Genomic DNA, 16,105 nt, shown 5'->3' with positions numbered 1-16,105 from the left:
TTACATTGCTAAAAATTTAATTTACCTATTTGTTTTGTTAAATATTTATCGATTTCCACAACAATAAAGGATTTTGATTTATCTTTTGACCAACCTTACCCTCAGGTACGGGTCAAAATGTTATTCCATGTATTTTCAAATATAGTTAACATAATTTAATTAAAAAATCTCTGGAAATCAACCATTTGTCAATAGGTCTCTAATTGTGCTTATCAGCTATGCCATCAAGTGACTTGTAGCATAGAATGCCATGGATTGGAATTAAAAAGTAGCTTCTTGTTCAGAATTCCCTCTATGTTAAAAATAAAGAAAAATATGTATGACGTACATAGCCATGACGAAATGAAAATATATTCCAAAAATCATGTAAATTAATCAAGTAGTTTTTTTTAAATAAGTTAAATTTTCATGAGTAGTCAAGGAGTCTTGTCTGCCATTTTAAAGACAATCTAAATGAACCAAAACAATCCAAATGAACCAAAACAATCCAAATGAACCAAAACAATCCAAATGAACCAAAACAATCCAAATGAACCAAAACAATCCAAATGAACCAAAACAATCCAAATGAACCAAAACAATCCAAATGAACCAAAACAATCCAAATGAACCAAAAGGCAAAGGGAGATAACTCCACAATTCAAACTTGGAAGATTTATGTTGTAATGCCTACAAAATCCAATTAATCACTTAAAATAATTTATAATTAGATATGATCTACTCCAATTTACATGATTTTTGGTATACGATATTTTCGTTTCATCATGGGTAGATACATTATATACATTTTTCTTTATTCTTTTTAATATAGAGGTAATTCTAGACAAGAATCAAAATTTGTTTTTTTGTTCAACAATGACTAGGTTCCTTCATGCAAGTAATGGTCAAAATGTGTGTGTGTGTGTGTGTATACATATATATATATATATAATATAAAGCTGTGTGTGTGTGTGTGTCTGGTTACGAATAGGCTCCTATATGCTTGACTATTTTAAAAAACTGATTACATATAATGATAGAAGATGTATCGAGACACAGGAATGGGTATGTTTGATCCTGCAGAACAGTGGTTCATTAAAATTGTGGGGTCTGCGTTCGTGCCTGGTCCACAAAGTATGGAAATAAAAACTTTAAAAATTTAAAAAAAAAAACGTTTACAAGATTTTTTATATAGATGTACATAAGAATACTTTGATAAGTATGTTTTAACTTAAATAGGGATGGTATAATAAAATTGTGAGGTCTGCGTTCGCGCCTGGCCTTCATAGAATGAAAATAGACAAACTTTAATAAAGACTTTTCATATCTATCTGTGTAAGTATACTTTGATAATTATGTTTCAGTTTGAAGAAATATGGTATAATAAAATTATGAGGTGTTTGTTCATGCCTGACCTCCATAGAATGGAAATATGTCAAAAAGTTTAACAAGGTTTTTTTAATATAGATCCACAAAATATTGTGATAAGTGTTTCAGTGTGAACAGGTATGGTATAATAAATTATGGGGTTTATCTATTTTATTTTTACTTTCATCATATTTTGCTCTGGTTTTGATACCCCCGAATTCGAAGCTATTTCTTTACAACCCTTCCTTTTCATAACCTATCATACTTTCATAGATCAGAGTCCATTTTCTGTAGGCTGTTTTTGAACCCAGTCAACGACGGGTACTTTTGCTAGTGTATATATATATATATTATATACACACACACACACACACACATACATACATACATACACGCACACAGAAATTCAACAAAAAACAAAGGAATATAATTTTACCTTGAGTCTTTCTGATTGGATGGTAGCATCTTTGATTTTTGTTGGTAGTGCAGGGTGAGAATGCAGATCTTTAAAAAAAGAATTCTGACCCTGAAAAGAGAATTTGGTAATAAAAGATGGTTGCTTATTCTTAGTAAATTATCTTTTAAAGAAAAATTCATCAGAGTAGTAATGTTGGAATTCCAAAACCTAATATGCGAGTCTGTTTCGCAAATCTTTGTGGTTAATAGTTTGTTTTCTACAAAACCAATATTTGATTCTGATTCAGTAGTTTATTTTGTTTGTTTGCTTTGCTGAACATTGGTGAATGTTCTTAAGAAAAAATGTATTTCAATTTAATTTCATATAAAAAAATAATTTATCCACCTCTGAAGATTTTTACAATGTACACATTTTTCAACAATCACCGAGATAAAATTATTAGTATGAAATATGTGGCTGAAAAAGAGGCAAAAGAAGTTTTGATGTTTTTTTGCTTAATTTAACCTTTCCTGAGAGAAATAGAAATATATATAATACAGATACATACATATATGTAATATAGATACAGATAGAAAGAGAGATAGATATATAAGGAGAGCTAGAGAGAGATAGATAAATAAAGAGAGCAAGAGAGAGAGAGAGACAGAAAAATAGAGACAGAAAAATAGCCATAAACACAGAGAGATAAAGATAGAAAAAGTAAGAGATAGAGAAATAGATAAATAATCCAAGTCATATCCATTATGCATATTGCTACTTGATTAAAAGTAACAAAAAAAGAAATTAAATGAAAACAGGAAGATTAATTTAAATATAATCTTTACTTAATCTGCAAAAAACATTTAACATAAATGAAAAACAAAGAATATTTTTTATTTAAGCTGACAACATAGTCAGTAAACATAGTGTCAGGAAAGTGGATGAAGATTTTAAGAGGAAGAGGTCAAAGTATGGTGGGGAGTAATTTAATTATTCGCATACAGAAATCTACAAATTTACAATCTATGGCATCTTTTGGTCAGAGAAATATTTCAAAAGAAATTACCTTTTGTTATCAGGATATTTTAGAGAGGATTCTTTCAGCTGGATTTAGAAACCTGGAATCATGCCAGAGCTGAGGTTGAACTCACTACGTCAACAAACCAACAACTGTCGAGTTAGCGCAGAAACCTCTTTTATAGAGTATTAGAATATTCTGAAACCCTCTTGATCTTTCTAAAGGTTCTGGATTTTTCTAAATTTATTTCCTCTTTGTTATTGTAGAGTTTAGTGAAAGGAAATCTTTTTGAAAAGATATGTAAAACCTCTTTCTGTATATAAGGAATATAAAATAAGCTCTCATAACAAGAACCCCATCACTCCTTCCCATTCACTTCTATTATGCTAGCCTGGGTTCCCGGTGTTGTCTGGGTGTTTGGAAGTGTGTGTTGAGCAAAAAAAAAAAAGTAGTAGTAGGCAGGCATACTGCAAAGGGGGAAAAGAATGTGAAAAAAAAAATGTGATGTCCACTGCTAAACTGGAAGTGACAAAGGTTTAAATTAAGGCTAGTCAATTGAAAAGAGGGGATGACTTTCGAAAATATCGGTGAAAAAAGGTACCCCTCCCTCTAGAAAAGTGCCCAGGTGAAGGTGAAGAAATTTATGATTTTAGCCAATTTTTCGATATTTGTCATCCAAAAGGTCGAGCTTCAAAACACCGATCCCGTAAAAATCTGTTGCCTCTGTCGAACGTTTTAAGCAGACATACAAACATACATACATAAACAGACAGGTGAGATTTATATTATAGATGCCAATTAAAAAAAAATTCGGATAAAGGTCATTTAATGACGTACCTTGCAATCAAATAAGGAAAGAATTTTAACCGATTTAAGCCCGTACATCAAAATGGCATGCATGAGCCAACACAGCTGGAAATGATGAAGCAAGAGGCCATAATTAGTCGCCTTTTGATCAACAGCTAGTTCCACAAGAGATGCAGGTCCACGAACATTTTGCCACAGGGGCTCAATATTAAATACAGGTACTTCATCCGCTTCACAATTGGCCTGAAATGAAAAAAATAAGCATCAAAATATTGTTTATAGGTTTCATACTGTTGTCCTCATCTTGGTTGTTAAGTTCACAATATTCTGGCCAGTTTACTCTTCATCGTTCTTCAGGTATCTTTTGTCATAACTATTCTGACTTTTTTTTTTTTTTAAGGGAGTCACCATTTATCAAGGCCTGAAAACTACTCAAGGATAAGGATTAATGAATGTAAGGTGGTAGTGTAGTAACCGTTAATGGTGTATGTTGGGTAGAATTTGATTATTTAAGGAAACAGTTCAACAAGAAGTTGTTTACATTGGACTTGAAGGCAACCCATACTCTAGTTAGCCAAGAAGCAGGCCAGCAGAATAGTGTTCCACAGGCAGGCAGTTCTAGGAAAGAAGTTTTGTTCGTCGAATCTGCGTTTAGATTTAGGTACAGATAGAGAGTGGGGGAAATTGTTGATAGTGGTTGGAGCTAGTTGAGAACATCTGTTTTATATGATAGAAATTTACTTCCAAACTAACCTAGCTATGGCCAGATCTTTAACTCTTTCTCTCAAATCTTACTTTCTCCCAGATTTTCCTTGCTAAATGGTCCTGTTACTTTAACTGTTCTACATACTAAGTACTCTCATCCTTCCGGATGATTTGATCATATTGAAAGAATTGATGAGGATATGAGGGGCGTGTGATAAGTAATGCCCCTGACCCACTTCCAGTTGTCTGATTTAGCTGAAATTTTGCATGTGCAATGATTTATATCTGTACGGGTTATGTGGCAAATTACAGCTCTGAACTAATTGTAGTTTCTGTTTTACAGGTGTTTGAACCGAGTCAGGTGTGAAATGGAGCCTGTTGAATGTCGAGCAGTGATCCGATTTTTGTATTTAAAAGGACGCACACCACAGGAGACTTTTGATGAAATGAAAGAAACTTATGGTGATAATGCCCCATCATATGACCTTGTAAAACGCTGGCATCATGAATTCAAACATGGCCGGAAGTCTGTGGGAACAGCTCCCAGACCTGGTCGCCCCCCCCCACCCCTCCTTCTGCCATTGATGAGGCATCTGTCTGTCAAGTTGAGGCAGCCATTTTGGAAGATCGGCGCATTACTATTCGCTAAATAGCCCAAGATGTCAAGATTAGTACAGGGTCTGTGGAAACTATCATTCATGACCATTTGCATATGCATAAGATGTCTGCCAGATGGATTCCCAGGTTGCTCACACCATTCCAGAAGCGAGAACGTGTTGAGTGCTTGAGGATGAATTTGGAGATGTGCCAAGAAGATGAGTCAAAGTTTTTCAAAAGATTGATTACACAGGATGAAACCTGGGTCCATCACTATGATCCACAGACCAAAGCCCAGTCAATGCAGTGGAAACACTTGGACTCACCACCTCAAAAGAAGGCAAGGGTGCAGCCCTCCGCTGGCAAGGTCATGCTCACAGTCTTCTGGGACCAGGACGGAGTGGTGATGACAGATTTCCTTGCAAAGGGTACCACAATTACAGGAGCCTATTATGCTTCACTTTTGAGGAAATTGAGGGAAGCTATCAAAATCAAGAGGCGGGGCAAGATCAGCAAAGGTACCCTCCTCCTGCAGGACAACGCTCCCGTCCACAACTCGCATGTCGCCATATCAGAAGCACGGGCGTGTGGTTATGAAATCCTTCCCCATCCTCCCTACTCTCCTGACCTTGCACCCTCTGACTTTCACCTCTTCCCAGCCATGAAGTTGTTTTTGAAAGGAAAGCGTTTCCCAGATGATGCAGCCTTGATTTCTGAAGTCATGTCATGGTTGGAGGACCAACCTGGGGTGTTCTACAAAAACAGTCTCCAGAGCTGCATCAAACGATGGGAGAAATACATAACTCTGGGTGGTTCCTATGTAGAGAAAGACTAATAACTGTGCCAAGGTTCGTTGCTCTACTGCTATGGGAAGTGGGTCAGGGGCATTACTTATTGCACACCCCTCGTACTTGTATTAGTAGATGTATTACAGTTGAGAATTATCACTGTTGACCGAGGGAAGAGTCTATCAGGAATGTGTGCACACTGTAATGATGTATGGAAATGTAAGCTAATCATTGAGGATATGTGTTGCATGGAGAGAAATGATATGAGAATAATACGAAGGATGTGTAGAGCGAGTTTTAGAGGAAGATTAAATCAGAGCAATATAGGGAGATGTGTGCAGAACAGGAGACTTTGTTGAACTGGCCACATTAAAAGAATTGGTGAGAGTGCTTGGGTTAACAGATATAGAACAGTCGAGATAGCAGGATGAGTTAGCAGAGGAAACCCAAAAAAAGCACTGGAGAAAGTGATAAAGATAGTCTTGAGAGAAAGGTGAGTTTGGAAGTTAATTTTCAGTAGCTGTTCAAACCATGCCAGCATTTAAAACGGACATTAAACTGTTCTGTTCATATGGTGAAGAAACATAATTTACGAGGGGTGTTTCAAAAGTAATGTTTCTTTTTTTTATTTATTTATTCTGTCCAAGTGGATCAAAAGGGATTGCAAATTGCATTGTTATGATGACTGAACTTATGTATTCATGACCTGAAAATTTCATCTCTCTAATGCAGATATTGACAGTATGAGACTCTAAAATGGAGATGCATCAGATTCAGATGTATCATTGAATTCCTGGCAAAAGTGCATTGAGAATGGTGGTGACTATGTGAAAAAATAAATTCTGGAGCATGGTACCACTCCCGTTTTTGTAGCTCTTCACCTTTTTGAGTGAAAAAAAAAAAAATTAGGGGGCTTTATTTTTGGAGTGACCCTCGGACATACATGTTTGCGGCATGTATAGACACACATGTAAATCAGATGATGCCGTACAGAAACAAGTAACTCTTTTTCTAAAAGCTCATATAGGCATAAATATTAAAATGGTTGAATCAACAGAGTAAAAGAAGGTGAATGAAATAAATAGCTAAGAGGGAAATGATTTACTTGTTCAGTTAATTATAAAAATTAAAATAGAACCATTTTGTGACTTAATTTAAGCCAAGAACTTAGAATGTATTTAATGTTAAACTATCTAAAAATGGAGAAAAAAAACAAAAAAACTTAGGGAAACAAATGTTGACAAATTCACATTTATAATAATAATAATAATAATAATAATAATAGATAATAATAGCTGGTTAAATTAAAGGTTTAGTTCTAAATTCTGGAAGGTTACCAATTATGACAAAAAGCACCTGAAGAATGAAAATTACAATGGCTGAAATTTTGTAAGCATTGCCACGAAGATGTGGAAAACAATCTAAAACATTGAAATGATTTAAATCAAAGAATATGCCATCTTAGAATATCATCAAAGTATAATGCTTTGGAATTTTTGAGATGTTGATTGATATTTTGGAATATTTTAATTGTTCGGACTAGTATTCTCATCTTGATTTTTGGGGTCTCAGAATCAGTACCGAAAAAATTTGAGCCTATTTTCCAATGCCAAAACCGATTCCTTAAATTATCTTTTTTATTTGATTTAAGAAACATCTTCCAATGCTGGTAGATACAATAAAATAATAAATATTTATTGATTTAAACTTCCAGTAAGACTAAAATTTTTAGATCATCCCTTCACAAATGTGTTTTTATGTTTGAGAAAAAAACATGAACATTTAAGATGTGTTTTTACAGTAATCGGGACACAATAACAGTTTTATAGTTAAATATTTAAAGATTTATAAAGAATCGTAATCAGGGAATTTAGTACGGAATTGGTAATTGTATCAGAGTTAGGAAAAAACATTGGAATCATCTCATCACTAATATATATATATATATACACACACACACATTAATCAATTAGCCGCAGGAATTCCCCCTCTTGACAAAAGTATCATGGGTTTACAGCAAAAGATGCCCCCATACAAATTCAATACATCTAGGCTAATAGCCAATATCATATATATATATATATATATATATATATATATATATAGTTTTAAAACACCAATTTAGACACATTCAATCATGATAATATCCTACCAGCAACACCATCAAAATCGCAGAGGAGGGAGTCCCTATTTTTCTCTCTAAATATTTAGTCTTACCACTGCTACAATAGCAGTGTCAGAAATTTCGTGAAAATAGTGAATAATTCCACCCCATCTTTCCAAGCTTATAACTCCTCGAAAAATGTAATTCAAGCCCTAATTTTTTTTTTCAATTAAAGGAGTAAGGACCAAGGTTTTATTTAAAAAAAAAAAAAAAAAAAAAAACAATGTGTTTTTTTTTTTTTAAAAAGGTTTTAAACTTCGGACTTTACAGGTAAATTTCTAAAAAACTGATTTTTTTTTTTTGTTTTAAATTTGAATATATTATTTATTGACCTTTTCTCTTCAATTTGTGATATATAAACCTATTAAACATAAATTAATTATTTACTTTTTAATAGACATTTCAAAATGAGAGGCGTAAATTATTCGACCCCCTATCTTTCTAAGCTTATAACTCCTCGAAAAATGTAATTCAAGCCCTAATTTTTTTTTCAATTAAAGGAGCAAGGACCAAGGTTTCATTAAAAAAAAAAAAAAAAGACAAAAAGAAAAAATGTGTTCTTATAAAATAAGGTTTTAAACTTCGGACTTTACAGGTAAATTTCTAAAAAACTGATTTTTTTTTTTGTTTTAAATTTGAATATATTATTTATTGACCTTTTCTCTTCAATTTGTGATATATAAACCTATTAAACATAAATTAATTATTTACTTTTTAATAGACATTTCAAAATGGGGGGGGCGTGAAAATGGGGGGGCGTGAAAATGGGGGGGGGGCGTGAATTTAAAAAAAACGTTTGTCTAAAATATTATATTCGGTTTATTGGAAAGAACATAAAATTTCACATTGACCCTGAAAATATCGTAAAAATAGAATCAATAGAAAAATTTTGATAGATTTTTAAAATTTAAAAATTTAAAAATATTGAGTTTAAAAATTGAAAAATATTGAGTTCGGAAAATTCATTACTGTTTTAAAAAAAAAATAAAAATATTTTTATTACTTTTAAAACAACTGTAATAGTTTATTTTGGAAGTATAATCCATAAAGAAAATAAATAACCCACTTTTAACAGAGAAATTACGAGATTTTTATATTGTATTCGCAGTTTCGTGTTAGGGGTGTCAAAAATTCCTACAAAAATTCTGATACTGCTACTGCTACAAGTAGTCACTGGGATGAATTCTACACGTTCCACATATTCTGTGATTACACCAACTGTAACTGGCTCTGACAATTCTCATATTCCAAAATCCAGTTCTTTACTTTAATGTTGGGTTGGGTTTCATTTAAAATATGGCGTCACTTTAATGTTGGATTGGGTCTCATTAAATATATGGCGTCACTAAGAGACATTTTATTTTGCCCGGGATCAAGGTCATTTAATGTATAGGTCATTTCAGTCATGTAAGATCAAAAAGTTTTATAACCAGTTTACTTGCTTTCTTTTACAAAGTTTAAAACATGCTATCCACTATAAGAATCTCTTTGTCGACATCAAAACAACAAAAAATTACACAGCCCTTGCAAGAGTTTTTTTTTACCATTGAACATACTTCACAATACAGACTGGTATTCCGTTCCCTTTATTTTTTTTAAACTCTAGCTTACATACTGTCTTTCACAAATTTTAACATTAGACTTTCTTTTAAAACCTTTAAAAACACTATTCACTGCAACACACCTTCACCGTCATCATTGTCAAAAAGTACAACAAAACAGCTTCCCTTGACTTCAACCTTTCGCTCGTGTTTTTATTCCATTGAAAACACTTCATACTACAGACACCCCACCCGTTCATTTTCTATTTCATTTTTTTTTTTGCTACAACACATTCTGTAATACAAACATCGGTGCACTCTAACAATTGGCACCCCCTTACATATTTTATCTTTTCAGCTTTTTTCAACTGGTTCTGCAAATTATTATCGCTTGGACACTAAGCTACCATATTATAAAAGAACATTGACACAAAAATTTTCCCTTTCCAAATCTTGAAATATATAGTTTTTGTTTCAAATTTACTATAACGTTGCATGTGAAACGGAAACTCCCTTTCCAAATCTTTAAATGTACAGTCTTTCCTGGCAGTTGAAGGTCCAATTGATAATAATCCGCACAAATAGTTGAAAAAAGACGACAAAGTCAACTTTGGTAATGGGGGTTTCCAATTGTTCAGGCACATCCTAACATGGTTTGGTGGACCTGAACAATGCTGATCCTAGCCTTTAGATTTCACGTTTTTAGTTTTTCATACTTTATTTTCTGGCGATTATTATCGATTACAGGCATAACTTTCAGATTAAAAAAGAAAAAAGAAAAAAAAAAAAATTGGTGAACCTGAACAATGCTGCTCCTACCATTTTTTTTATTTTTCACTTATTCATAAAGTTTTCAGCGCTTACACGCTTAAATTTGGATTGATAATGTTCTACAGTGAACACTCACTTTTTGGCTACTCCTATTGTTAATGCTGCCACTAGCATTTAGATTTTTCCTTTTCAATTTTTTTGCAAATTTCAACGGCGCTTATCATAGATTACACGCTTAGCTTTCACATTACCAAGATACCTTGCGAAAAATTGTGTACACCTTACCAACAGAAATGGGGAAACATTTAAATGTTATGGGGAGCATTAACAACTGACATGGAAAAAAAAGTGTGCGTTTCATTTATTAGAACGTTATCATTATCCCCAACTATTACAATCATTAAAAATGCTACCATAAATTTCTTTTTCATCAGAAAATTAAACCTGTATTCGATGATAAGCACCAGAAAAAATTATGACAACGTCAAAAGGAAAAATTTAAAGGCTGTGGAAATCATTGTTTAGGTCTGCCGCAGTGTTTTTGGTTGTTTCTTTTCCTCATGACACAATGTTCCTCCCAGAATAAATGCACTGGGTTATAATTAATTTTTAGTTCCTTTCATTTTCATTATAGATTACAGGCAGATAGTAACACCTACTATCTAATCTATTTTTGACATGTTAGGTGAAGCACAGAATGGTCATGTCGCATAATCACATCCCCATGTTAAGAATGGATTTATAGATACTATCATTGTTACTTCGGCATGGTACATTCATTTTAGGCACGGGTGTCAGTGCCCGTTATTTTACTGGACTGGCAGTGGCTCCCACTAACAACCGTAGTTTTTTTTGTTTTGTTTTTTACGGGTGGGGAAGAGGGGGGGGTATACTTACACTGGGCAACACCAATACACGGATCCTGCTACCTGCTAGTATACACACACACGTGTGTGTGTGTGTGTGTGTGTGTGTGTGTGTGTGTGTGTGTGTGTGTGTATATATATATATAACATTTTTTAACTGAGGTGTTTAATAACAATCAGTTGTAAAGCTACACTCTTCTGGAGGTTGAAGGTTCAATCCTCAGTGCGGACAACACTCAAAAATATAATTGCGAATTTCTTATACCTTCTACCCAGTAATGGCTGATGGAACGAGAACATGTTACCCCCATGGATTAAATAAAGAGTTCTGTTCGAAATTCTGTGCAAATTCCCAGTTTGATAAGATACATCTAAAGAACATTGGAGGTTACATTAACAGAAACATTGTGAAAATAAAACTCAATATGAGAACATTAATCTGAAGAATCCAAATATAAAAAAAAAGAATTTTTATTCTGCTGTTTTACATATTTTATACATTTTAAATTAATTTTTTGATGTCAAATAAATGACTACAACATTTTCATAGAAGTAATTTCAAGATATTGTTCGATTTTTTAAAATTGATTTATATAATAAAAAGCAAACACACACAAAAAAAGGTCTCCCCTACTCATTTCTTTCCTTTGCTTTTATACCCTCTCTCTAATTTTCCATAACTGTTCCCTTCCCCAATCCATTTTAGCAGATTCTTCATAAAAGAAGATTATTTTTGTCAAGACATTTTTTCCAACACATAAATTATAAAATACTAACTTGATATAAAACATTAACTAAAATATGGAATAAATAAATAGAATGAAAAAATTAAGAAAATGAAAACAAAAAATTTTAAAAGAAAACAAAAATGCAGATTTGTGTTGTATTTATTTTCACTGAGAAAATTGATTTCGATCACTAAAGTGAAAAATCAAATAGTGTCTTTATGTTCCAAAATTTTTTCAGCAGCAGCAGCTGAACAGATCTGTTTGACAGTTATGGTCATGATTAAATAAGAAAATCATTATCAGAGACGCAATGTCGGCAACGAAAACTAAAATTTATTTAACACCATAGAACCATATTCTATCTGTGCATTTCATCTACACATATTTGAGAGTGAAAAACGTTGGATGTTCTTGTACATTCAAAACAAGAAAAATATTATAATATTATAGGTATCGTCTATCCAGATCTCTCACATATCTCCCAACTGTTCTTTTCTTCCTCTCTACCAACTTCATTTTTACTCATCACCAAGCTTCTTACTTCACTAAAAGCGCCCCTAAAAGGGTTCTTATGCAGAATTCCTCTTATATTAAAAAAAAAAAAAGAAGTTGTATAGTGTATGTATCTGTGACAAAAAAAACAAAAAAAAAAAACCAAAAAAAAAAACCCAAAAAACATCATATTCCAAAAATCTTAAAATTGATTTAAGTAGTTTTATCTTTATAAAGAAAAGAAAATCATTTTTAAGCATTTAATAGTAATTACAACATAAATCTAGTAAATAGTGAATTATTTTTTTTTAATTATCTCCCTTTGTTTCTTGAGATATTTTTTAAAAATGGCATGAGAGACTCACTTCTGGATCACTCATAAAATTGTATTTTTTTTTTTATTTAAAAATAAAACTACCTGATCAATTTATGTGATTTTTGGAATATGAAATTTTCATTTCATCACAGGTACATACATCAGGCAAATTGTGTTTTATTTTTGTTTTTTAATACAGGTGGAATTCTGGACAAGAACCAAAAATTTCTCTTACTTGTCTCTTTCCTTGGGTTTTATAATTGCTTTCTTTCCCAATTCACTTCAGCCTATTTTAACAGATTTTTCATAAAGGAAGATTATTTTTGTCATGACATTTCTTCCACAAAGATTCAATGTAATTTTCATTTATTTAAATCACGGTTTCCTATTCCTCAAACATGACTATAAAATTCATGGGGATATTTCATTCTAAGAGAATTAATTTTACTAAGTAGACACCAAAGTAATGCAAAGTAATCTTGCTGGTTTTAAAAAAATAATTAATAAAAAAAAAAGTGAATTTATAAATTAATAAAAAAAATTAATGAAAAATAAGTTTGAATAAAAACAAAATTACTTTTTAATACAATTTTTTACCTAAAAAAAAAAAAATAAATAAATAATAAAAAAAAAAGGTGTTGTGCATTACACAAGATATGTTTTTGTAATGTCAAAGGTCACTTTGTTTCATTCTAAAAAACGTATCTCATATCATGAACAACTTTTTTTTTAGGTGAACAATTTATCTTAAAAAGATTGTATAGTGCAATGTAAAAATTAGGGGAACTAAACAAACAGGCAAACAACAGAAATTAAATTCATGCAAAATAAAAAATAAAATAAAATAAATGGATTAACTATAGTTAAAGACAACTCAAAGGCTTTCTTTTTGCTGGCTACTACACCAAGATGTAAAGAAAGGAGCCATTACTTCCCTTGGATTGTTTAACTTACTCTTGATCATCACTTTATAATAGTATTTAGCAAGGAGGCATCAACTACTATTTTTTAAAAAAGTTTTTGATGTGACTTAAGCGGACATTTTTATCATTATGCAAAATGGGTCAGTAATAGAATGAGCATTTTGCAGTATAGACAACATAACCTAAAAATGGTCAAAATACAAATACATAAATCTTAACAAAGGAAACATAAGTTACTCTTCTACTTACCAGGACAAATTTTGATATTTTAACTCATTTTAAAGTGTTTTGCAGTTAAAAAGAAAGTAAAATGGAATGGGAACCATTGGCAACTGCTCAAAAATCGAATGACCATTAACTGTCAGCTATGCTTTTTTTGTTTTAACTTAAGACTCGATACTATAAAGTAAATAAACACTTTAAAATAAGTTAAACACGCACACACAAAAAAAAAAAACTTACCTAAGGAAGTTGAAGAGTAACTTATCTTGCCTTTGGTAACATTTATTTGTTTTATATGTATACTAGTATGGGTGTCCGGCGTTTCCCGGGTGTTTGGAGGTGTGTGTTAAGCAAAAAAAAAAAGAAAAGAAAAGTGATAGTAGGAAGACAGGCTCGAACCCATACCGTGAAGGAGGAAGAGGAAAAGAATGGGGGGAAAAAAACGTGACGTTTTTGCTGTTACAACCACCGCCAAACCGAAAGTGACGTAGGTTTAAATTAAGGCAAGACAATCGAAAAGAGGGGATGACTTTCGAAAATATCAGCGAAAAAAGCGACCCCTCCCTGTAGAAAAGTGCCCAGTTGACGGTGAAGAAATTAATACTTTAGCCAATTTTTCGATATTTGTTGTCTGAAGGATCGAGCTTCAAAACAATACTGATCTTGTGAAAATCCGTAGCTTCTGTCGAAAGTTTTAGGCAGACATACGTTTATATATTGGTAACTAAAATTTTCAACCCAAACCGATTAAAAAGCTTGCCCTATCTCTGAATACCCTTTGCGTAAAATTACAAATGTTTAGATCAGAAATTGTACGAGTAATTTGGTAGAGTTCGCAGAGGTAAAATTTTTTTTAACTTTGACCCCTTAACATTTACTGTTTTGGGCTCAAATCAAGTTATGTTAGATCCATGTCCAAGGAATCTATATCTAAAATTTCAATTGTTTGTACTCAAAATTATCGGAGGAGTTTGGTAGAGTTCTCAAAAGTCAAATCGTTGAACTTTGGCTCCTTAACAGCCAAATTTCTGGACGAAAATGGATTACAAAGATTTTCTCAATACCCTGTATATAAAATTTTGAGTCTGTAGACTGAAAATTGACAGTTATTGCATAAGGAAATGTACACAGACAGACACTTTCATATATATATATATATATATATATATATACACACACACATACATACACACCCACCACTTTTTCGTTTTGTTGTTTATACTTTAAAATGCCTAAATTTTCTTCATTTTTTCTTCCTGAATATATTTTGTAATGAACCTTTCTGTAAATGGGAATAAAAAGATTAAAAAATCCAAACATTTGCCCTTGTGGAGATGAACTGTGCTCAATCTTCTGTCGCTAGCGTAATCGACTCATCTACTCTGTTTTTAGGAGGAATAATGAACATCCTACATTTCTTCCTTTATGGTATTCTAGAGGATGGGAAGAGGGAGGTAAGAAGGGAAGGAAGGATGGGTGGAAAGAGGGGTACAAGAATGTGCCAGGATGGTTACTTTTCACATTTAGATAAGGGAGAGTTTTTTATGCAGAATACAAAAACGATAATTATTAACTATAACATAACTATAAAAATGTTTGAAGGAAAAATAAAAAATATATAATTAGAAACCAGACATTAAATTTTAATAAAGGGGTATATATCTTGTGTCACATCTTCCTGTGAAGAAGTAAATATTCAATATATATATATATATAAATCTCCAGTCTTCATCATGGTTCTGTATTTGAACTTGTTCTAATAATCATGAATGGACTTCTCTAATGATATCAATTCAGAAATAAACCTACTTTTGAGGACGTTATTTGTTAGATCATTAGCAAAATAATTTTATGTGTACATAATATAAATAAATCTATTTAAATTTATACAAAAGTTGGGTTAGTAGCTCAATAGTGTATACATTACTAGAGCTCAAAATATAATAAAATAATTTAAATGTTTTGAATTTGTTTTAAAATTGTTTCTGTTGGTTATTCTGTTGGTAAGCATAAATTATCATAACATAACTCAAGATATTTTCAAAAGGCTATTTCAGTGAAGTTTTTCCATTAAAATAAAAAAAAATAAAAAAATGACTTCATTTGGTGAAAAAAAAATCAATGTAGAACAGCAAAGCTTGTCTGACTTGCTATTTGTCTTCTGGATGTTAAATGTTTCTTTCTTCCTTTGGTTATTGGTAGGCAAGTGTGTGATCTAGCTTAAATAAATAAAAAAATGAACTAAGGAGGTAGGAGTAGAGGATAAGGGGTTATATACATAATATAATCAGAAATAAGAAAGAAAGAATCTATAAAGAAATAAGAAATAAAAAAAAAACTTGGTATACAAAACATGATATTGGAATAGATTTGCATTCTCACTTGCCTCTTTTGTTGGGAAGTTTTGTACCTTTGGATATATA

The 16,105-nt window shown here is 32.0% G+C and overlaps 1 protein-coding gene across 10 annotated transcripts in view; it reads right to left on the bottom strand.

The window, feature by feature from the left end:
- LOC145260522 (rab3 GTPase-activating protein non-catalytic subunit-like) overlaps nucleotides 1-16,105 on the bottom strand; it is a 173,746-nt gene that overhangs the window by 13,395 nt on the left and 144,246 nt on the right. For all 10 annotated transcript variants that reach the window (XM_080118664.1, XM_080118666.1, XM_080118667.1 and 7 more), the window contains 2 exons: nucleotides 3,600-3,812; nucleotides 1,784-1,873 (listed from right to left, as the gene is read on the bottom strand). In XM_080118664.1, coding sequence (XP_079974790.1) covers nucleotides 1,784-1,873; nucleotides 3,600-3,812 — 303 coding nt within the window. The remainder of the gene's footprint in view (nucleotides 1-1,783; nucleotides 1,874-3,599; nucleotides 3,813-16,105) is intronic.

This window comes from Euprymna scolopes, chromosome 36 (assembly GCF_053919585.1).
Source record: "Euprymna scolopes isolate OS-2025 chromosome 36, ASM5391958v1, whole genome shotgun sequence".
Classification (NCBI taxonomy): Eukaryota; Metazoa; Mollusca; class Cephalopoda; order Sepiida; family Sepiolidae; genus Euprymna; species Euprymna scolopes.
This window is presented reverse-complemented; position numbering and strand designations above follow the sequence as displayed.